Below are 24,278 nucleotides of genomic sequence, written 5' to 3' on the forward strand. Positions count from 1 at the left end.
CACAAAGTAATGATGATAAAGAAATAATCTTTCAATCTACTACAGATCATGATTTCCTATTATAAAAATGTCTAATATCATCAGATTGGTTGCAACAAGTAAATCAACAAAAGATACTTTATTTGAAAAGACGGCATGAAGAAATACTTCATGCTGTAAATTCAGACAGTAGCAATAAATATTACTCCACTATGTTGTTCTTGGTACAACAAACATCTTTTTGAATTGATCCCAGAGGTAGAGTACATACATGAATATTCTGAAATTTCCTAAGAAAAATTTCCTTGTGGTTATGTAGTTTGGGAGAAGATGTTTGCCACAGTTAAACATAAATGTTGTGAAGCCTGGGGGAGAAGACCAACCACAATTTCTTTCACAAAAGAAGGAACATGAAAAAGTGTTGCTCATCTTCATTTCTCTCTGTTCAAGAATATGTGGCTTCAGGGTTATATTGACCAAACATAGCAATCAAAATGTGCTTAAACACACAAAATAAAGATTTACACTGTAGGATGAGTGTCTAAATATTGGACAGAATGCTGAAACTGGACAAGCAAATCTATTGCTGTGATTTCACATCACAAAAATGATCCTCTTTCTTTGTAAACTAATTTATATTAGATTCTCAGGAAATTAAAAGAAAGCTTAAATGATGGAAAACATATTTGAGAAAACTGATAATGTAGGAAAAACACTCAAAGTTCAAAATAAATTTATTATCAAAGTACATACATGTCACCATATACAACCTTGAGATTAATATTCTTATAGGCATACTCAATAAATCTGTAGAATAATAACCATAACAGAATCAATAAAAGACAGCCTAACTTGGGTGTTCAACCAGAGTGCAGAAGACAACAAACTGTGCACATATAAAAATAATGAAATAATAACAACAAATAAATAAGCAATAACTATTGAGAACATGAGCTGGAGAGTCCATTGGTTGTGGGAACATTTCAATGATGGGGCAAGTGAAGTTATTCCCTCTGGTTCAATCAGATCCTAGTGATCCAAATAAAACACATAACCTTTCCCTCTGGACTAGATATTGACTGATGACCTATTTCATCTGCAGTATATTTTGTTCTTATTTCTTAGGAAAATTCCTTCCACGTAGGCAATCTTCCCAGGTACAGCTTCAGCAAACTGTCAGGTCAGCAGAAAAGGTCATTGGCTGCAGTCTACCATCACTGCAGGGCTTGTATGTGTCCAGGATGGAGAAGTGGGCAGGAAATATCAATGTGGATTTCCCCTCCCCTCTTCCTCTATTCCCCACTCTGGCCTCTCACCTCCTTTCACCAGCCCATCGTCCTTCTGGATCCCCCCTCCTTCCCTTTCTCCTATGGTCCATTCTCCTCTCCTATCAGATTCCTGCTTCTCCAGCCCTTTATCTTTCCAATCCACTTGGCTTCACCTATCACCTTCTAGCTATCCTCCTTCCCCTCCATCCCCCACCTTTTTATTCTAGAGTCTTCTCCCTTCTTTTTCAGTCCTGAAGAAGGGCCCTGGCCTGAAGCGATGACTGTTTATTCATTTCCATAGCTGCTGCCTGACATGCCGCATTTGGTGTGTGTTGACTGTGGATGCTACCCACCTAGCAAACAGCCTTTTGCAAAAGCTTCCTTCAGCAAAGTGCTATAGGGCTATTAAAACAACTTCAGACTATCTGAAAGGTTTCTTCCCCCAGGCAGTTAATCTGATCAACCATTCCAGTAACCCATCCCTGTGCCCCCTCTATCTATTACCCCCATCACTGCATTGCAAACACTTTACACCACTTTTGATAACACTGGTTACACTGTAAATTAATACTGGTATTTATGTAATGTGAATTTTATTCCATAACAATATTTTAACCTCTAAATTTATTTTTATACAAGTCTTTATTATTATTGACAACCTTGGACAAGCTCCCACTACCTAAAAGTGCTCCTCACGACATGCACCTCAAATAGCCTCTGACAACCAAGTCCAACTCCTGGTTTTCTTGTGTGGCTTAGCCTCTAAGCCCGGTGGAACCATTTCTACTGACAGGAGAAGGGACAAAGCTGGGTCCTGGCGCCTTAAAACCAGTGCTTCGGGTAGATGGACCTCGTCAGCCTGGGAAGGCAGTCCATCTAAGAGAGGGAAAACTCTGATTTCAAACCTCCGCTGCCTTGTGGCCATACCCACTCATGGGAAAGGCTTTGGGAGTAAACCCTGAGGACAAATCCAGAGCTGGAGTCCCTAAGGCAGTCTGACGTTGCCTTCAATCTCGTTCTGGCCACTTCTGCGATGACACTGGTGCCAAGCTGTATTGGCCCTTGCCCTTCCCTTGGACAACATCGGTGTCGTGGAGAGGGGAGACTTGCTGCATGGGCAACTGCTGGTCTTCCATATAACCTTGCCCAGGCCAGCGCCCCGGAGACCTTCCAGGCACAGATCCATGGTCTCGCAAGACTAACGCATGCCACCACATAATTATTGAATGTTTTTGTTTTGTTTTGCATGTTGCACATTGACCAACACACCATAGCAAATATCCAATACATATAAAAGAATATGGCGAATAAAGTTGATTGTTAATCCTCTGAAGCAAAAGGGAGCACCACGTTCCTTCCTATTGGCTTTTACTTATCCACAAATCTTAACCAGGCTATTGGTCCATTATGCAACCACAAGAGCTATCACACAGAAAGAAACGTACACATAAACACATCTAAATGCAAAGCCTTGCATGGAGAAGCATGATAAAAAGATGAGCATTTGGTAGGGATGGAATAGAAGACCAGGGAAACAAAATGGAAATGGCTCTTCAGAATGCTACAATGGGTAGAGGAGGTAGATGAATCCGGTGCTTGAATCCCATCAATGTGAGGCAAAAAAAAAATATCGAAGGGAGGGGCCTGAATAGGACTGAAACAAGGACTTGTCCAAGTATTCAACAACAAAAAAAAACAGGCATAGCTTGCATTCATGCGAGGTCCCATGGTTACAACATTGACTTGAAGGCCGTAAGTGAAGTTGAAGGAGAAGAGGTTTATTGCAAGATTCAATTTAACAAGATGAAGGTTTTAGCCCTTCTATATGGAAGATGTGAATGGCCCTCAGACCTTCTTAGTGTGGGATGGAGGCATTGGATGTCTATGGCAAGATAAAGCTGGTAGGGCCACACAATTGGAAACTGAACATTCTAGAGAAGTTCACAGGCAATGAAATATGATCAGTGTTGTAATGTGGGAACCATGTGACACTGAAATACACAGGAGTTTCATGAAAGTTAAAAGCAATCCCTACCGAAGGGGACTTTTTTTTTTGTGTGAGCACTATCTGCTACAAATTATAAACACAAGAGATTCTGCAGATGCTGGAAATCCAGAGTAACACACACAAAATGCCGGAGGAACGCAGTAGGGACTGAAAGAGGAACTGATGGCAATCTGCTGCGAATACATATTGAAAACTGTGTTCCTGTGACCCTTGATTTTTATCCAGGTGTGTGTGCAACTTCTTGACTTGCGCTCCAGGTGGGTGCTGTTCTCAACACCAAGAATTCTACTTATAGTTTTCACAATCTGACTCAAGAATGCGAAGATTACAAAAGCAAATTTTTTTCTGTGCAAAATGTAACGAAGGGAAACAAAATATTCAGAATTGAATGCATTGATAATGGAAATGACATTGCCTGATAAATGTAATTTAAGGCTCTTTGGGCAGGAGAATAATGTGAAAAAAATAAGTTGTTTGCTGTGCCAGGATTAGGCAAAATTCTCCAAAACTGGTTATTTTGATCTACATCTGATGGCTAACTAGCGAGCCAACAATGTTCCCAAAAATGCAACATGCGATGATGAGAACTATAGATACAAAACATAACAACAATATATGAATCTGTCCAGGTCACCTGCTGTTTGCAGTGCTCCTGGTCCGGCCTCCTCTACATCGGTGAGACTCAAGGCAGATTGGGGGACTCCTTTGTCAAGCACCTTCACTCTTTCTGCTGCAAAAATCAGGTTCTTCCGGTGGCTACCCATTTCAATTCAACTTCCCATTCCCATTCTGACATGTCCGTCCATGGCCTGCTCTATTGCCATGATGAGGTCAAACTCAGGTTGGAGGAGCAATTCCTCGTATTATGTTTGGGTAGCCTCCAACCTGATGGCGTAAACATTGATTTCTCTAACTTCTGATAATTTCCCTCTCCATCTCCCACTCCCTTTTCCATTTCCCATTCTGGCTTCCCTCCAACCCATTCTGCTTTCTTCACCTGCCCATCACCTCCCTCTGGTTCCACTCCTCCTTTCCGTTTATCCGTGGTCCACTGTCTTCTCCTATCAGATTTCATTTTCTTCAGCCCTTATTTATCTTTTCCACCTATACCCTCCCAGCTTCTTACTTCATTCCCCCCTCCACCCACCCACCTTCCCCCTCAACAGGTTTCACCCATCACCTGCCAGTTTGTACGCCTTTCCCTTCCCCCAGCTCATAGAACATAGACATAGTACAGCACAAGCCCTTTGGCCTGCAATGTGATGCTGATCTTTCAACTTACTCTCGGATCGATCTAACCCTGCCCTCCATTTTTCTATCATCCATGTACCTATCCAAGAGTTTCTTAAATTTCCTTAATATATCTGCCTCTACCACCACCCATGACAGGGCACTCTACACATTAACATATATAACCATATATATTCACCACTCTCTGTGTTAAAAAACATCTTAACTCTGTCACACCACCTATAATTTACTCCAATCACCTTAAAATTATGCCCACTTGTATTTTCCACCGTGCAAAAAAGTCTCTCGCAGTCCTCGCTATCTATACCTCTCAACATTTTGTACACCTCCTTATTCTTGCTCCTGTCCCCTTCCTTTCTAGCCCCGATAAAGGATCTTGGCCCAAAACATCAACACTATGTTCTCCTTAGATGCTGCCTGAATTGCTAAATTTCTCGGCATTTTGTGCATGTTGAATATATAAAAAAGTAGTTTTAACTAAGAAGTGCTATTAAAAAACATTGAGGATATGAAGGAATGCACTTAATATAACTATAGCATACCTGCTGAAGATTGTATATATCGTACTCTCCTGGTGGCACGGGCACAGACACACTTGCAAAAATTCTTTTACTCCCGGACTTGGTGCTGTACAGATGTGCTACTTCCGGTTCTGGGCCCAGGATAGGTACATTAAGCATATCTGCAACAGCCAAGTCATCCTGGTGAAGCAATCCACCAACAATGTATGCAGCCTTGCCTTCAATAAGATTTTTTATTCGCTGTATTGCCTGGGGACTGTATTTCAGATGAGTGGCCAGGCACAAGTGGTGGGTCTGTGAATAGTGACATTACTCTTGTTAGATTGTATCCTTTTCTACTCCCAAGACCTAATTTATTATGCTGTACACAACAAATACATTATTAATAGAAGACTAGGTTGTGACCAGAGCTATAGTTTAGCAGTTTAAATTGATAAAAGCCACCAGTGTGGAGACTCACAACAGTTCCATAATCCTTCACATTTTTAGTGCATCGTAAATGGGTTCCTTGGGAATTCAACTAATTACTACACATCTGTATTTATTTGATCCACGTGGAATTACCCTTCTGTCGCATGAAAAGATGCTGGCAGCCTTCAATAACAGTGATTTATCTAAAAGACAGTTGTGGCACAGTTTAAGACTAAAGCTGGGAGAAAATCAATACAAATAACTAACAAAAAATGCATCAGCTGGATTGCAGTGACATTAAGAAAAACACACACACCTATCTACTGGTTACCAGTCTGTTACATATTCCTTTCCATAATATGTGCTGTGCTATGCACCATTAATTAATCTTCTCAATGAATTCTCACAAATATTGTAAGCAATGAGATCCATGCATGCTATTTGTTAAAACAAAAATAGCTGCTTGTTGATGGTAGCAGGTAAAGATGCCTGGTCTAACACTGAACCACAGAGAGCAGAAGGTCTCGTCTTAAATTCCAAGTTCATGTCAAGTTAGCCAAGAAACATTTGATGAATTAGAAACTAGTTGGCATTCCAGCACCAGTAAGAGAAAGTTAAAAGAAAACCTCAGGTAGAGTTTCCAGGTCCGAATTGTAGCACATATCACTGGTTGGCAAAGAGTTTGGGTGAGCACAAGCTGGGGCTCAAATGTGATTCCTATTCTGCCTCAACAGCTTATTAACATTCACAGTCTAGGACCACACATGATGGAGCGTCATTTAGGGCAAGGCACTGATTGCTCATCAACCGTCATAACAGTGAACTTGAACAAAGCAAATGGCATTACTGCTGGCCAGCAAGGTTTAATACTACAGCCAGCAATGATATAAGACTGCGATGCAGCACAACCCCCCCACCCCCCCGCCACACGAAATATTAGAACGGAGGTAAGGAAGAATTTTCTTAGCCAGAGAGTAGTGAATCTGTGGAATGCTCTGCCACAAACTTCAGTGGAGGCCAAGTCCATGGGTTTATTTAAAATGGAAATTGATAGTTTCCTGATCAGTCAGGGTATCAAAGGGTATAGCGAGAAGGCAGGTGTATAGGGTTGAGTGGGATCTGGGATCAGCCATGATAGAATGGTGGAACAGTCTCAATGGGCTGAATGGCCTAATTCTGCTCCTATGTTTTATGGTCTTACAAAGAACACAATAATAATAATAATTAAAACATACACAGACATAATAAATATAAATGTATAAGATGGCTTATATACATAGATTGATTGAATGTCCATAAAGTGACGCTAGGCTGTACGTAAGGTGACTGATGGGAAATAATAAAGTAGTGGTGGAGATAATGGGTGGAGGTGCTGATCAGCTTTACTGCTTGGGGAAAATAACTGCTTTGAGTCTGGTGGTCCTGGCATGGATGTTACATAACCTCCTTCCAGCATCTGCAGATTTTCTCTTGTTTGCCCTTTCACATCTACAAGGCAGAAAGCAAGAGCACCTCCGTCTGCCACAACAGACAGGATCTTCCGGTTGCCACCCACTTCAACTCAGCTTCACATTCCCATTTGGATATGTCCATACATGGCCTCCTCTACTGCCACGATGAGGCTAAACTCAGGTTGGAGGAGCAACACCTCATATACCGTCTAGGTAGTCTCCAACCCCTTGGTATGAACATTGAATTCCCCAACTTCCGGTAAGTCCCTCCCCCTCCCTTCCCCTATCCCAGTTTCACTCTGCTCCCTCCCCCAGCTGCCTATCACCTCCCTCATGGTTCCGCCTCCTTCTACTACCCATTGTGCCCTATTCCTTCTTCACCTTTCCTGCCTATCACCTCCCTGCTTCCCCTCCCCCACTCCTTTGTCTTTCCCCTCACTGGTTTTTCACCTGGAACCTCCCAGCCTTCTCCTTCCCACCCTCCCCCCACCTTCTTTATAGGGCCTCTGCCCCTTCCCCCTACAGTCCTGACGAAGGGTTCCGGCCCGAAACGTTGACTGATCGTGTCCACGGATGCTGCCCGACCTGCTGAGTTCCCCCAGCGTGTTGTGAGTGTTGCTTTGACCCCAGCATCTGCAGAGTATTTTGTGTTTAAGAGCGTGATTGGCATTGGAAAGGGTCCAGAAGAGGTTCACAAAAATGTTCACAGGAATGGAAAAGTTAACATACGAGGAGCATTTGATGGCTCTGGGCCTACACTCACTGGAGTTTAGTAGAATGGGGGAGGGGGAGAAATCTCATTGAAACCTATGAAACCTAGATAGAGTGGACATGGATAGGATGTTTTCTATAGTGGGGGCAGTCTAGGACCAGAGGGCACAGCATCAGAATAGAAAGACATCCCTTTAGAATAGAAATGAGGAGGAATTTCTGTAGCCAGAGGACAGTGAATCTGTGGAGTTCATTGCCACTGACGACTATGGAGGCCAAGTCATTGGGTATAATTAGATAGAGAGGTTATTGATTAGTAAGGGTATCAAAGGTTATAGGGAGAAGGCAGGAGAATAGGGTTGATAGGGATAATAAATCAGCCATGATGGAACAGACTAAATAGGCCGAATGACCTAATTTCATCATCATAAGACTGTAACTATTATCTTACGGTCTTATGATGATGGAATACTTTGCATTAGTCTGGATAAATACAGCTCCAACTCTCAGGAAGTTCAACACTATTGAGAACAGAATGGACTGCTTAATGGCACCTCATCAATCATCCTATTGTCAGTGTTCAATGTTTACAGAGTGCATTATCTACAAAATGCATTGCAGTTGCTAACTTAGGCTACACTGAAAGCACTGCCCAAACCCAGGAAGTCAATCACCAAAAAAAAATCACAATGATAGCCACCTGCAGGTTTCTCCTCCAAGTCATAGAATACTACAGAACAGAAACAGGCCCTACAGCCCACCTATAGTCCATGCTGAACTGCTATTCCACCTAATTCCATCAACCCACAACTCCCATACCCCTCCCGTACAGCATTCCAACCTGGAGCAGTATCACCAGCCCTTCAATATCATCATCTCCAAATTCTGAAACTCACTCTCCAACTATACTTTGAGAGCAGCTTCAGTAGGAGAATAACAGAATGGAAATGAATGCTGCCCTGCCAGCAACACCTATATTCAGGAAAAAAAAATAAGATAAAGGTATTTCTATAAATAGAATGCTGAATATAGCAAGCCCAAAAATCTGTTCCTTCAGTCAACATTTCTTCTTTTCCATTTCCACTGTCTGAAACTTCTTGCATGGCACAGTAGTGGTGAGTGTAATGTTATTACAGTACCAGCAACCCATGTTCAATACCGTTGAGTTTGTACATTTTTTCTGTGACCTCGTGGGTTTCCTCGCACATTCCAATGACGGGTTATAAATGGGCAGTGCGGGCTTGTTGATGCAGAAGGGGCTGTTACCAAGCTGTATCTCTAAATAAAAAAAAATCCTTGCTTATTTTCTAATTTTTCTTCTGCATCTATTTCCACTCATACTCCCCATCAGTATCACTCTTTTTGAAGTTACTGGAAAAAAACATACAGGAAAATGTCTTGTTGCCTCAGGTGTGATGACTTTGAGACGATCTGTCATGTCCACCATCACCTCGGGTTTCCCTAATCTGACAGCTTCTTGCAGCCCAAGCAGGTTCATGTAGTACTGGGTCACTTCCTCACCAATCCACAGGGGACAGATATAGATAACATCTATATTGTCATCTAGGGAGAAAGAAAAAGATATACCAAAGACTGTTTTCATGTAGAGCAACTCACTTATCAATCATTCATCACCATGCCACAACAAACCATACTTCATAAATCATACTGGGGTTCTACTGCTACTTTGAGGTAGATTTCAGTGGACTTAAACAGAGAATTGGCAGAGACTCCAGAGATTCCTAGGAACAGCTTTATGTTGTGAGAAAAAAAAGAAAAATTTCACTCAGTGGCCACACTAGAGTTCGCTTGTTTTTCGCCTAGAAATTCATACTGTGGCAGGAGATGGTAAGTAGCTCCCAACAAGGTATACAGTGAAATTTCAGCTATCTTCCATGACAACTGATGAAAAATAAAGAGTCAGCAAATTTTGGTAACATAACCCACCAAAGCCCAAGGAACTCAATCCTAGTTTCACATTTATTTTCTTGTTAATGCTATTTCAATGTACAATTCTTGAAAGTTTGTAAAGGAATTTACTGAGCATTGCTGTCTGACAATGAACTCTAAGTAAATCAGAGAAATAAAGCATTCTGGCCTCTCTGCGGATTTTTTTAAGCAATCCACGGGCACTTTTGGTGGAGACACAAGCTCATCCCCATCCTCGATAATGGGGGCGAAACAGTAGTGTAGTAGCAGCATAACACCATTTCAGCACCGGCAACAAGGGCTCAATTCCCACTGCTGTCTTTAAAGAGTTTGTGCATACTCCCTGCGACTGTGTGGATCTCCTCTGGGTGCTCTGGATCCATCCACATTCCAAAGATGTATAGGTTAGTAGGCTAACTGGTCATATGGGAGTCATTGGGCAGCACGGGCTTGTTGGGCCAGATAGGCCAATTACTGTGCTGTATCTCTAAATAAAAATGATAAGAAAAAGGAGCCCCGAATATGAATGGTGAAGATAAAGCTTAAGTATTTGCAACCCAACCATAATACCATAAGACATAGGAGCAGAATTAGGTATTCAGCCCATTAACTCTGCTCCTCCATTCCATCATGGCTGATCCCGGATCCCACTCAAACCTCTTCACCTGCCTTCTCACCATATCCTTTGATGCTCTGACCAATCAGGAAACTATCAACTTCCGCTTTAAATAAACCCACAGACTTGGCCTCCACCGCAGTCTGTGGTAGAACATTCCGCAGATTCACCACTCTCTGACTAAAAAAAGTCTTCGTTACCTCTGTTCTAAAAGGTCATCCCTCAATTTTGAGGCTGTGCCATCTAGTTCTGGATGTCCCTCCTCATAGGAAACATCCACTCCACATCCACCCTATTTAGTCATTTGATCATTCGGTAGATTTCAATGAATTCCCCCTGCGTTCTTCTAAATTCCAGTGAGTACAGGCCCAAAGCTGCCAAACGCTCCTCATATGTTAACCTCTTCATTCCTAGAATCAACTTCATGAACCTCCTCTGGACTCTCTCCATGAAAACACATCCTTTCTGAGGTATGGGGCCCAAAACTGTTCACAAAACTTCAAGTGAAGAAAAAGAATTTCAGGATGCATATTGTATACATTTCACTAACATTAAATGCACCTATTGAAACCTATTGGTGTGGCCTGACTTGTGTCTTACAAAGCCTTAGCTTTATCTCCTTGCTTTTACATTCTGTCTGAATCTCGTACAGACAGAAGTGCCATGTGGATGATCCATTTTAGCTTTCTCTTTAGATTCCACCATCCAAGAAGCTTGTCTTTAGTTCAACCTCATTCATTCCATATATCAAAAAACTGCCAAATGCTAAGAGTATTGGAATCAAAAACAAGGGAAAATCTGCAGATGCAGGAAATCCAAGCAACACACACAAAATGCTGGAGGAACTCAGCACAGCAGGCATCTATGGAAACTAGTACGGACGATGTTTCGGGCCGAAACCCTTCAGCAGGACTGGAAAAAAAAGATAAAGAGTAGATTTAAAAGGTGGGGGGAGGAGTGTAAGAAACACAAGGTGTTAGGTGAAACTGGGAGGAGGTGGGGTGAAGTTGATTGGCAAAAGAGATACAGGGCTGGAGAAGGTGGAATCTAATAGGAGGACAGAAGGCCATAGAAGAAAGAAAACTGGGGAGGAACACCAGAGGGAGGTGATGGGCAGGAAAGGAGATGAGGTGAGAGGGGGTAAAGGGGACGGGGAATGGTGAAGGAGAGTGGAGGGGGGCATTACCGTAAGTTCAAGAAATCGATATTCATGCCATCAGGTTGGAGGCTACCCAGAAGAAATATAAGGTGTTGTTCCTCCAACCTGAGTGTGGCCTCATCATGACAGTAGAGGAGGCCGTGGATAGACATATCGGAATGGGAATGGAAAGTGGAATTAAAATGGATGGCCACTGGGAGATCCCGCTTACTTCTGGCGGATGGCGCATAGGTGCTTGGTGAAGCGGTCTCCCAATCTACGTTGGGCCTCACCAATATACCCGGAGCACCGGACACAGTATATGACTCCAACAGACTCACAGGTGAAGTGTCGCCTCACCTGGAAGGACATTTTGGGGCCCTGAATGGTAGTGAAGGAGGTGCTGTAGGGGCAGATGTAGCACTTGTTTCGCCTGCAAGAATAAATGCCAGGAGGGACATCAGTGGGGAGGGACAAATGGACAAGGGAGACACGGGGGGAGCAATCCCTGTGGAAAGCAGAAAGTGGGGGAGGGGATATAGTATTGGCTATAGTATAAGAGTACTGGATATAGTATTGGCTATAGAAAGCAGTAAAGATTTTCTATAACAGTTCATGGGATGGGAGATATGCCATATGAAGAGAAGCATACAGAAAAAAGCAAGGTGGCCATACTGAAATGTATCATGCGTGCTCCCCTCCCCAGGGTTAGCAAGTTGACGGCTAGTTCCAGGGTTGCAGTTCTGTGCAGGTGGGAGAAGCAAGATCCAATGACCCAATCTGTTCACAAATCAGTAAAACTGGAGGTCAAGGCCTAGTGTTTGGTGTCCCATCATTGGCAAGTTTGGAGTTCGAGGTCTATTGTTCGGTGATCTGCAGGTCCTGGGTTGATGCCGAGCATCGAGGCTTGAGGGTCGAATCAGAAGTCCAGAAGTTGAGGCCTGTCAGCCAGAGCCTCAGGTCAGCAAATCTCTACGAACTCAATTGGGCAGTCAAAGGACCAATGTAAGTGTGCCTGAGTCTGACTCCAAATCCGCTGGAAGCTGGAAGCGGAAGAAGGCATCCTGCCTTGGGGTTAGAGGACCATGTATGTGCATGGGTGGGCGGATGTGAGGCATGGGGATTGTTTTGCTGCTGTTGCTTTATTGCTTGTTGTGTCCTGTATTGTTCTGCCAAGCATTGTGGGCATGCTATGTTGGCACTGGAATGTATGGCAACATTTGCAGGTTTGGGTGTGTTGGTTGTTTATGCAAACGACACGTTTTACTGTGTTTCGATGTACATGTGACAAATTAACTTGAACCTTGAGGCAGATTGCAGGTCTTTTACAAACTTATAGCAGTTGGTGCTGCACATGGCATTTCCCGTGAAGGTTGAGACTGATGAAATTGTGAATTGGTGGCTGAAGTTCAGCAGGTGTGCAGTTTGCAACCAAGCATTTGTTATTTTATAGGTGGATTTTTAACATATTTCCTATCCAAAGTGGCAGTGGGATTGTTGTGAAACAGAGTTAAAGGTGATCAAGTCAAGGACAGAGTTGTGATTGGAGAAATCCTCAGTGTGTTTCTTTCAGCTACTCCCACTTTCTCTTTGGTATCCATTCTTGGCTCTTAATGGGGTAGGGCCTTAGTCTCACCTTTCTGAAGGGCAATTGGGGACAGGCAATAATTAATAGCCAGATCTCAAATAATTTAATGAAATATAGAGTAGGGGGTACTTTTATTAGTGTAGCCTTATCATGCTGTTAAAAAAGAGGTATACCAGCATTAGGTGGGGCAGATAAGACCTTACCAGTTTGCAAAAACAAGTACAAATAAAAATGTGGACTTTAGTTCAAGTTCAATACTTCATAATATAATTGTTCCCATTGGTGGAAGGGTTGAGAATCAAAGGACAAATTTATTACCAAAAAACTATGATAAACTTTGCTTTGCACAGCAAGTATTTGTGATCTACTGTAGAATTTACTGCTGTAAAGGGCAGTAGCAGCAGATTCAACTGTGGCTTTCAAGAAGGTAAAGAAAGAGAGCTGGGGATTGTAACTAACAGGGTATCTCTTCCAAACGCTGGCACGGGTTCCAGTTACTGCCCCTTGTGCTGCAATAATTTCACTATTTTATATAAAACTGTGCACAGAAAAGAGATGCAAGGCTGACTGCCCACCTCCTGTCATTGTCCTTATATATTCTAATCTTGCTTTACTTGATTTCATATTTGTATACTGCTTCATATGACAAAAAAAAACAAAACAATGCAGTACCTCTCAGAATCTAGAATCACCATATCTGTGGGCCCCTAATTTGATTTCAGAGAAACAGGGCTTTTTTTGTGCTTGAATCAAAATGTAATGAGAGGAACAGTCTTGATGAAGGGTCGTGGCCCAAAACGTCAACTGTTTACTCTTTTTCCATAGATGCCTCTTGGCCTGCTGAGTTCCTCCAGCATTGTGTGTGTGTTGCAGGGGAGGAGTCTGTTCTATTTGTTAGAACAGTTCTAACAAATAGAACAGACTCCTCCCCCGCAACACACACCAATGCACCAACACACACCAACAGCAATGCTATTCTACCTATATTTTATATTAAATATAATTTATTATATTATACTCAGTGGCCATTTTTAGATACACTGTATATCTCGTTAATGTAATTATCTAAACAGCCAATAATGTGGCAGCAATTCAATGCATAAAAGCATGTAGACATGGCCAAGAAGTTCAAGTTATTCTTGAGACTAAACATGAGAATGGGGAAGAAATGTGATCTATGTGACTTTGATCGTGGAATGATTGTTGGTGCCAGGTCTCCAGAATTTACTGAGAATGGTGCGAGAAACAAAAAAACAGCCATTGAGCAGCATCTCTGTGGGAAAAACACCTTGTTAATGAGAGGGGCCAGAGTAGAATGGCCAGACTGGTTCAAGCGGACAGGAAAGCAACTGTAATTCTAATAACTATGCATTACAACAGTGGTGTGCAGAAGAGCATCTCTGAATGCACAACACATTGAACCTTGAAGTGGATGGGCAAAAGCAGATGAGCTCACTGGGCTTTTCCACTGCTGTACCTAATAAAGTGGCCACTGTGTATATTTATATTAAATATTACACTAATATTTTACAATAAAATATTCAATATAATAAAGTATTTATTATATTGAATAAGTTACATGTAATTTTCCCCCATAAAGGCTAACTTCATTTAATATCAGAGAAAACATAGACAGTAAATTAGAGGCTAAAAACTCACTAAAATTGTTTGAAATAATTGCTTGCCCTTTCAGTACTATTTTCTTTGGGAAATCTTGCAATGAAGAGGTTAAGTCTTAACTTCCCCTTTTAAGCCTTAGTCTAGGCTTCTGCAGCTTCCTCAATGCAAATGGCAGGTTAATCTCTTACAGGAACTTTATTTCCAATCCATCACTCTGTCGCAAATCTCTCCCCACATTTTGTTATTGTTATCAGCAGAACTAATCTCATTCCTATTCATATAATTGTGTATTTTTCTGAAAATGAAAAAAACCTCAGATGGAAAGTGAATCTTTTTTTAAAAAAATGTAATTTAATTCCAAGGGACGGCATCCCAAATCCAACCACACTTTTTTTAAAAAAAGATCTCTTCTGGTGCTTTTGCGCTGTTAATGCAGGTCACTGCAATTGGCACATCATGAAAAGGACTGAGTTTTGAACCAGAGAATCAATTTGTGCATTGTGGCTATTTGAAGACAAAATCATTTTCTTGCAACAGCTCTGAAATGAGATTTTTTTTTCTTCCTTTTATAAGCTGAACAATTTTACATTCTGAATTGTTAGTGTAGAAGGTAAATTATAAAGGAATTAAAAATCCCAGGCCCTTCGTTGCTTTTCTGCACAGATATGCCATTTTAACTTATTTATTAACTGTCATGAAATGAAATTATATTAGCTATATTCTTTTAAATGTGTTCCGTCAGTTTTGCAGAAATAGAGATCATTTCATTTTTCACACGATGAAGTGCAAATTTTAATTCTTAAGGGAAATAGATGGACTTCCTCCCAAACATCAAATGCAAGCTCCATCTGACAGTGTCCCTGCCCCAAATGCAATCCGTGTGCACACTTTGCAGCAGGAGTCACTGGACAATAATCAAGGTAAGGATCATACCTGGCTTTTCTTATCCTTCCCCCGAGATTGAGGCAAATCACGCTGCCTGGTGGAGATCTTTCCAGAGATTAGACTGAATTTATTCTAGCTATGGTTTTCCCTTTCAGGGACACATGAAGTTGTCAGTGCCTGGTGTGCAAATAATGTAGCTATAACATTCAGAATTATTTTCAAACACCACCTAGTGGGCAGTTAAATTAGAGCTTTAAGAATAGTTGCCTTCCTCTATTCTGTTTGGAATACACAGGAGTCAAAAGAAGACAAAGAATGGACTGCAAAGAGAAGGGCAATATGAATGAAAATAGTTCAAATCTTTTAAGGAGATGTGCATTTTGTATATATAGCATCTGCAGCATCCTGCTGACGGTTATTAATAAAAACTATAACTTAGAGAATGGTAAAATCCAAAAATCTTAGAACATTACTGGGTCTGAGACACCTGAAGTAACCCTTCCCAGAGAAGGAATTTTCAGAGAAAATAAATCAAAGCAAAAGGGAAAAGAGAAAAAAAAACACAGATTAAATAAAAAGGGGAGGAGGGAAATGTTTTCTCTGTAACTTTTGCCATCTTCAATGAGATCCTACCACCGAACACATCTTTATCGCCACCTCCCCCTTCCGCACACTCTCCATTTTCCATAGGGATCGCTCCCTCCGTGATTCCCTTGTCCATTCATCCCTCCCCACTGATTTTCCGCTTGGCACTTATCCCTACACGTGAAAGAAGTGCTGCACCTGCCCATTTACCTCCTCCCTCACCACGATTCAGAGGCCCAGACAGTCCTTCCAGGTGAGGCAACATTTCACCTAAAAGTCTGTCAGCATCATCTACTCTATCCGGTGCTCCCTCTTCAACCCGATGTAGATTGGGGACTTCGTTGTCGAGCACCTTCGCTCTATCTGCGACCAGCAGGATCTCCCAGTGGCCATAATCTCCATTCCCATTCTGACATGTGGCCTCCTCTACTGCCAAGATGGGACAACTCTCTCAGGTTAGAGGAGCAACACCATACTCCGTCTGGGTAGCCTCCAACCTAATGGCATGAAAATTGATTTTTCCAATTTCTAGTAATTTATCCCCCTTCCCCTTCTCTCTTATACCTCTTCCATTCTAATTCCCCTCTCACCTCTTCTCTTCTCCTTAGCAGCCTATCAGCTCCATCTGGTGCTCCTCCTCTTTCTCTTTCTCCCATAGTCCATTCTCCTTTCTTATCAGATTCCCTCTTCTTCAGCCGTTTACCTTTTCCACCCATCCCCTTCCACCTTCTCACTTCACCTCCCCCACCCCAGTCACCATCCTTCTCTCTCACCTGGCTTCACCTATCACCCTCTGGTTGGTACTCCTTCCCCTTCCCCCACGACCTTTTCTGGCTTCTTCCCCCTTCCTTTCCAGTCCTGAAGAAGGATTTCGACCCAAAATGTCGACTGTTAATTAATTTCCAAGGACACTGCCTGAGCTGCTGAGTTACTCCAGCATTTTGTGTGTCTTACTCTGGATTTCTAGCATCTGTAGAATCTCTGGTGTTCATCATTTTACACCCTCAGAATCTCTTAAAGCAACTTACAGACAACCAAGTATTCCCAGTCATTGTTGCATTGCAGGAGAAAAGACATCTTCCATTTATGTAGTGCCTTTGAGATTGCAAAAAAAAAAATCCCAGGGCTCTTATCCAAGAAAAAAAATATCAATGAGCTACATAGGACATGTAAGGACAAAAACTGACCAAAAGCTTTGTCAAATATTTGAACTTTAAGTAGCATTTTGAGGGAGAAAGGATAGGTAGTGAGGCAAAGATGTTCAGGGACAGAAATCTGGAGCTTGTACTAGAACAATGAAATTCAGGATAGAATACAATACTAGAATTACTAGGAGTGTAGGGATATATGGGAATTGACGGCAGTTAACTAAGAGACAGGAATAAATGAGACCAAGGAAGAACTTTGAAAACTACAGTGAGAAGGAGACAATGTGCGAGAGATAGCAGAGAGACAATGGGCAAATGGGTTTTTGCAAGAACTGGAACTCAGCAGCAGTTCTGGATAGCCTCATATCTACAGAGAGGAGACAGGTGAAAGTGCCTTACAATAGTCATGTGTTAGAAAGGCATGCTGGAGGGTTTCAGCAGCTGCAGGAGAGGCAAAGATGGATCCTATTGGTGCTAGTGTTGTGTTGTATGTTGGGACAGCACTGTAGCATGACACTATTACAAATTCAGTGACCGGGTTCAATTCAAGCTGCTGTCTATAAGGAGCATGCACACGCTCCCTGTGGCTGCATGGGTTCCTTCCAGCTGCTCCAGTTTCCTCCACATTCCGAAGATGTACAGGTTTGCAGGTTGACTGGTCAAACGTGTGTAATTGGATGGTGCAGGCTTGTTAGACCGGATGGGCCTATTACTGCGCTGTAAATTGAGATAGAATTAAATGCTATAACAGGACAGCATGATAGATTTGCAGTTAGCGCAACACTTTACAACCCCAGCAATTCTCACCACTGTCTGTAAGGAGTTTGTACATTCTCCTGTGACCGTGTGGGTTTCCTCCGAGGTGCTTCGGTTTCCTCCTACATTCCAAAGATGTATGGGTTAGGGACAGCAAAATTGTGGTCAGGCTACGCTTCTGGTGCCAACACAACAAGACTTGAAGGTTGCCACCAGCACATTTATGATGTGAACGCCACATTTCACTGCAAGTTTGATGTACATGCGACAAATTAAGCCAATCTTTAACTGTGAAAAATAGCCAGTTTTCGTCACAACATGGATATATGGGAGAGGATAGAGACCATAGCCAGGCAATGAAGCTTGTATGGCAGACCAAAAGATCTGTGATCACCAGATAACAAAGAAGCACTCTGAAAATGTAGAGGCAGTGGACAAGTCAAGTGAAGTGGTAATGAAATAAATCAGAATGCAATTAGAGTGTGTGTGGAAATTCCATCCTATATTTTCAGATACTGTTGCTGAGTGGCAGCAAGAATTTGGGAAACAAGATGGTGACGATTGATACATTGTGGTACACAGAGGTAACAGTGTGGGTGTAATAAAAAAATTCAATGCAGGTGGCTCCCTGGCTACAAATGAATTACTGTAATAAATCCCCATCCTTCTACACAGCAAGAGTTCTTCCATTGAGTTGAGGATGATACTTGGTCCTGTGTTGAATCACGATGATGAAAATTCTCAATTTAATCTATAGACAACCTATAGCAGGTCGAAGGGTTGGAGAGACCTATTCCACGAAGTATCTCAATAAATAAATTAAATTAAATACAACTATTCATATGTGCATTTATCATCTATTAAACTATGACATCAAAATATAGATGACTGCTCTGAGCACAAAGCGTGCAGGATGTGTACCCAAAATATTAACTTGATTTTAGTATCAGAGGCTGATGGTTTTTCTGTCAGTTTCCTATTGCTACACTGGATCTATTTCCAATTTTCAGGTTTTTAAAAAATATATGTATACTTCTTACATTAATTTACAGTTTTTATTGTTATGTATTGCAATGTACTGTGCTGCTTAACAACAAATTTCATAACATATGCAAGTAATATTAAACCTGATTCTGATTTTTTTCATCCCTTGGGACAGTTGGCGTTTACGGTTAATATATCTGTTTGCTGTGACATTAACAAAGCATATCAAGGTACGGACAACAACACTGCTTAACCGTATGATGGCCCAGGGAGTGGGGAAGTCACAGCTGTAATATTACCTTGTCCTTGAGTGTACCAGTAATTAGTCAAAACTACCTTTATGAAGACTGGGCAATGACTGCACTCACCCCTGATGTCACATAACCTTCCCATCTGTAGGTTCTGCTGAGTATCTATATCAGGCACGGTGGATCTCAGCCACTGAGCATAGCCTAGGAAATACAAAAAACAAAAGAAGGACATCAAAATAGGCAATGAATGCCTGCTCAGTCTAAACACTCTTCACTCCCTGAATTAATAAAAAGTAATTAATTTGTTAGGCTTCTGCTAATTTACTCAAAGCAGCAGATTATTTAAGCATAGAACCCACTATTCAGCTTCTTAATTATTTAGCATGGCACAGCATTCCTTTTGTCAGCACTAGAACCCCCTTGCCTTAAGTGCAAATAAAGATTCCCATCTGACAGTAATTAGAACTAAATAATTCCAGACAATGTAGCTTATCATTTTGACTGCACATTTGATTAAACCCAACGTATAGCAAGATTTTGCCATTTATTGATTTAACACGACAACAAGCATGAGCCCGAACTCTCATATCATTAAAGACAGATAGAAAACATTATCTGCAATTTCAGCATAGCCTTTTAGTTTCCATTTCATACAAATGAAAGTGAATTACAGCAAATCACCACTCATCCGAACAGGCCGGTGTAATGACTTTATTTGCTTAATCCTGAAATTAAATGCTGTTTTGAGCAAGGGCCTGTGTTATTACTCTCATCATCTGAAGAACATCTTCCTACCGAGACCAATTTGAAACAAAACAAGGGGGCTTCCTGAACTCAATCAAGGACCTGTAATGTGGTGGGTAATAGAGGTTGTGGATGAATCTGCAGGCAAAAAAAGAAGTGCAATACCTAATGATGGGATGTGGATAATAGTTCTCCTGGAGGCCTTGATGTGATTCCAGTTGGCTGCCAGATGCTAGGAATCAAGAAGAGCATTGATCAGTGACAGAAGCTGTAATAGATTCATCAAGTTAAACTTCAGCTGCACCACTTTAGTCAGTCAGACCAAGCCAGGCATAAATTATATTAATTGATTTAATTACATACTTAAAACATCTTCCCCAATTAATTTAATTAGCACTACATGATGCACTAGTAGTATTCCAAGCAGAGAGATTGTAGAGTGTGCCTTGCTTAATTAATGGAATATGAATTAAAAAGAAACTAAACATAAGTGAAGTAAGCATTAATTAACACACTTGTCTGCAAAAAGTAAATACAGTACGATAAAGTACTGATTGTGCTGCAGTCAGAGAGTGAGCTTTTCAAACAAATTCAGAAAGCTGGTTGTTGACTGCAGGTGGGAAACTTTTAAAATCGATTTTCCTGACGGCATAAAAGTGTTCGGAGCGAAAGGGTGGAAAAACAGAGTCATTCTTTCAGGCAAAAAAAAAATCAGTGACAGACTTTGCAGCCTCGACGGCTGCATCTCTGATGATGGATGAAATATGATTCACAGACAAGAGCATGGAAAGGCAATGTGGGAACAGCTTTACAGGAGCGCTCAGGCGGAGATATTTGGAGAGTGAGGGCTGGCAGAACAGCTGGCAGCTCCGCACACCTTGGCCCTGCTGCGAAAATTCTCCAGGTGTCTCTGACGTGACTGCTTTAGGGTCTTCTTCACCCGTGCCTTTTGAGCTTGCATGAGCCAGGAAATGGCAATAACACCTGCTGCCCACTTCTGGCGAAGAGACACGAGGTACTTGGTCCTGGCTCGGTACTGCCTCCAGATAGCTTGGATTTTTGTGGCTGCTATTTCCATGCCATCTGGCCCCTTGTACTGCTGGCCCGGACGCTTGACAATCTCTTCTACCAAGTCTTTATTTTTCAGAGCAGGAAGCAGCATCTCCCATGTGGGCTGGGAATCAATATCAAAAACAACCGAAATCTTGGCCAGCCTTTGGCCTTCCACTACGGCAACTGGCACACTGTATTTTCTTAGTTTCATCTCGAGGTATTCCAAGAAGGAAAAGATGTGCCTCCAGTATAACTGGTAATGTTGTTTGAAAGCCAAGAAGTCTGGAGCCGAGTAATCTATTCTGCCGTTCAAAATAGTAACGTAGTAAGCCTGTGGGAATTCCTGGGTTTGGTGAACCGGCACCACTTGAAACTCCTGCAAGAAAAGATGGCACTATCACTTCTCAATTTTAACTCTGTTAATGGACAAATTATCAAAGTAAATTATTGCATTATAATATACCATAGGACACAGACATAGGAGCAGAATTAGGCCATTCAACCCATCAAGTTTGTTCTGCTGACCATTATTCCTCTCAACCTTATTCTCCTGCCTTCTCCCCATAACCTTTGACACCTTTAACAATCAAGAACCTAGCAACCTCCGCTTCAAATATTCCCAATGACTTGCCATCCACAGCTGTCTGTGGCAATGAATTAACAGTTACACTACCCTCTGACTAAAGAAATTTCTCCTTTTCTCTGTTCGAAAGGGACGTCCTAGTATTTTGAGGCTGTGTATTTATGAAAAGGAATATCATAAACCCTTCAAGTTTTCCATTCATCAATGAAATCACCTTCTCGTGGATAATTTGTACTTTTGCAACCAAGTCGGTCTAAAAAAATTAACAATTCGACAGGGAGTTGGCTGTGGATAAACAAACGATGTTAAATCAAGCTTAACCCAGCAGGCATCTTACCAATTCCCAGGGTAGTACCAAATATGCTCTATCCAACCAATGAAAGGTTTTAAGATTAAGATTAGCTTTATTTGTCATATGTACATTGAAAGATATAATAAAACGCACCATTTGCGACAATGACCAATACAGTCTAATGATGTGCTCCGGCAGCCTGCAAATGTTGCCGTGCTTCTGGTGCCAATGTAGCATGCCCACATAGTATGTCTTTTTGGACTGCGGGACAAAACTGGAGCTCCTAGAGGAAACCCTTACACCTCTCACTGTGGCGGCCATCCCATGATTGGCAAATAGGCACCATTTGGTAGAACAAGATGCCCCATCCACAAGACGGTCAGTCGTGGACTTTTCCGATGGCCTTCACAATGCTGATGCTATCTAATGTCTTTTCAACAGCTTCCAATTGCTCATAAATTGGAGACATTTTAAAGCACTTGAAGTATCAAGAGATGCTGAAAATCCAGAGTAATGTATACAAAATTCTGGTGGAACTTAGAAGGGCAGGTAGCATCTATAGAAGGGAACAAACAGTTGACATTTTGGGCCAAGACCCTGATGAAGGGTCTCAGCCTGAAACGTTGACTGTTTATTCTTTTGCATAGATGATGCCTGACCTGCTGAGTTACTCCAGCATTTTGTATGTGTTACCCTGAAATATTTGTTCATCCTTACAAATGTAAAATAGTAAGTGCATTTGAAGAACAAAATTAATAAATTAAAAACAATAAAATCAAGTGAATGGAGATAGACTACATTTACCATGACTGATATAAACCTGAGGAGCTATGTACACAACACAATGTCCGGGAGTCAAGATATTAGCTTCTGCAATTCTGTTGGCTGGCAATTCTGTGGAACGTCACTTTAGGAGGAATGGAATCCAGACCATAATGTTAAGTGATGGATCCATGTTCCCCTCTCCATTATTCTCCCTTCCTGGTAATTTGTCAGGAAATCTCAATGGAATTATTGCTTTATTGCCTGGTTCTTTAATGTTTTCATTTTTATTTATTCCTTTTACTTGCTTAACACAATTATGTCAAGCCGCTTCTGTTATTTGTACTCGTTGTGTCTATTTTTTAAGCTGTTGGTGTTTATTACAATGAATAAATATTATCTTACTTTTGCATAGCTGCTAATTTCAACACCAGCTCAAGCTAACTGGATGAATTATGTCTCGCCTGACTATCACCTCCCTCTGGGTCCCCTTTACCTTCCCTTTCTCCTACGGTCCACTCTCCTCTCCTATCAGATTCTTTCTCCTCCAGCCTTTGATCTTTCCCACCCACCTGGCTTCATGTATCATCTTCCAGCTTGCCTCTTTCCCCTCTTCCCAGCTTTTTATTCTGGCATCCTTCCCCTTACTTTCCAGTCCTGATGAAGGGTGTTGGCCCAAAGTGTCGACTGTTTACACTTTTCCTGACCTGCTGAGGTCCTTCAGCTTTCTGCGTGTGTTGCTTTGAATGTATTTTATGTTTCTGCTGCGTGCAAAGTGTAAAATGGGTATGAAGTTACAATGAGCTCTGAAATTAAAATAAAGAAATCTGGAAATGCTTAGCAGATCAGGCAGAGAAAGAATAAATATTTTAGAATGATGTCCATTCCTGTTATTCTCTCCACAGCTTAATCACATAGATATTTAGATGATACATTATAAAGTCATAGAAAAGCCTTATTCTGGGGGCCAAGTAGCATAGTGGTTAGTGCGACACCAGTACTGCTCAGGGCTTAAGAGTTCAATTCTGGCACCGTTCTGTAAGGAGTCTCAGTACATCCTCCCCATGGAATGCATGGATTTTCCCCAGGTGCTCTGGTTTCCTCCCACAGCCCATAGATGTACTAGGTATGTTAATTGGTCATTGTAAACTGTCCCATTAGTCAAGGCTGTGGGATAGCTGGGGTGGCTTGGCTCGAAGGTCCGGAAGGGCCTACTCCATGCTGTATCACTAAATAAGTAAATAAATATCCATTATTTCCTAATATTTTCTAGATCTGTCCAGAGCGCATGCTATTATTGATTAAATCATGTCTATGTCAGCTGTAATACCTTCTTCACTCAATTTCCTTCACTCTTCCTCCAGCAGTACTAATATTTTGCAGTGTATATTTCCTTAAGAATCAGTTAAGCAGTTAAGCAAGTAGAAAGAACAGCAGTGCAAAGGATCTGGTCTACATCAATGACGTTGAGACTCAGAGGGTTGAGAGCTTCAAGTTCCTAGTTGTGAACATCACCAGTAGGTTATCCTTGTCCAACCATGTTGATGTCCTGGCAAAGAAAGCTCACCAATGCCTTTACAACCTCTGGAGGCTAACAAAATTCAGCATGTCCCTGTCGACTCTTAACAATTTTTAAAAGAAACCAACACCGATACCAATGTACTCCAGTTTTTGAAACCTCTGTCATGGGGAATTGGAGATTATGTTTAATCTTGCTTTAAATACCCACTACCTGTCTCATATC

At 41.6% G+C, this 24,278-nt stretch overlaps 1 protein-coding gene across 1 annotated transcript in view; it reads right to left on the reverse strand.

Moving 5' to 3' along the window:
- iqch (IQ motif containing H) overlaps window positions 1-24,278 on the reverse strand; it is a 190,117-nt gene that overhangs the window by 119,126 nt on the left and 46,713 nt on the right. Inside the window, exons 9-13 of the mRNA XM_063066163.1 lie at window positions 20,722-21,273; window positions 20,010-20,076; window positions 19,218-19,301; window positions 8,988-9,163; window positions 5,049-5,321 (exon numbers count right to left, since the gene is read on the reverse strand). Of these exons, the coding sequence (XP_062922233.1) occupies window positions 5,049-5,321; window positions 8,988-9,163; window positions 19,218-19,301; window positions 20,010-20,076; window positions 20,722-21,273 (1,152 nt within the window). The remainder of the gene's footprint in view (window positions 1-5,048; window positions 5,322-8,987; window positions 9,164-19,217; window positions 19,302-20,009; window positions 20,077-20,721; window positions 21,274-24,278) is intronic.

The sequence above is a fragment of the Mobula hypostoma genome, chromosome 13 (assembly GCF_963921235.1).
Source record: "Mobula hypostoma chromosome 13, sMobHyp1.1, whole genome shotgun sequence".
In the NCBI taxonomy this organism is placed as follows: Eukaryota; Metazoa; Chordata; class Chondrichthyes; order Myliobatiformes; family Myliobatidae; genus Mobula; species Mobula hypostoma.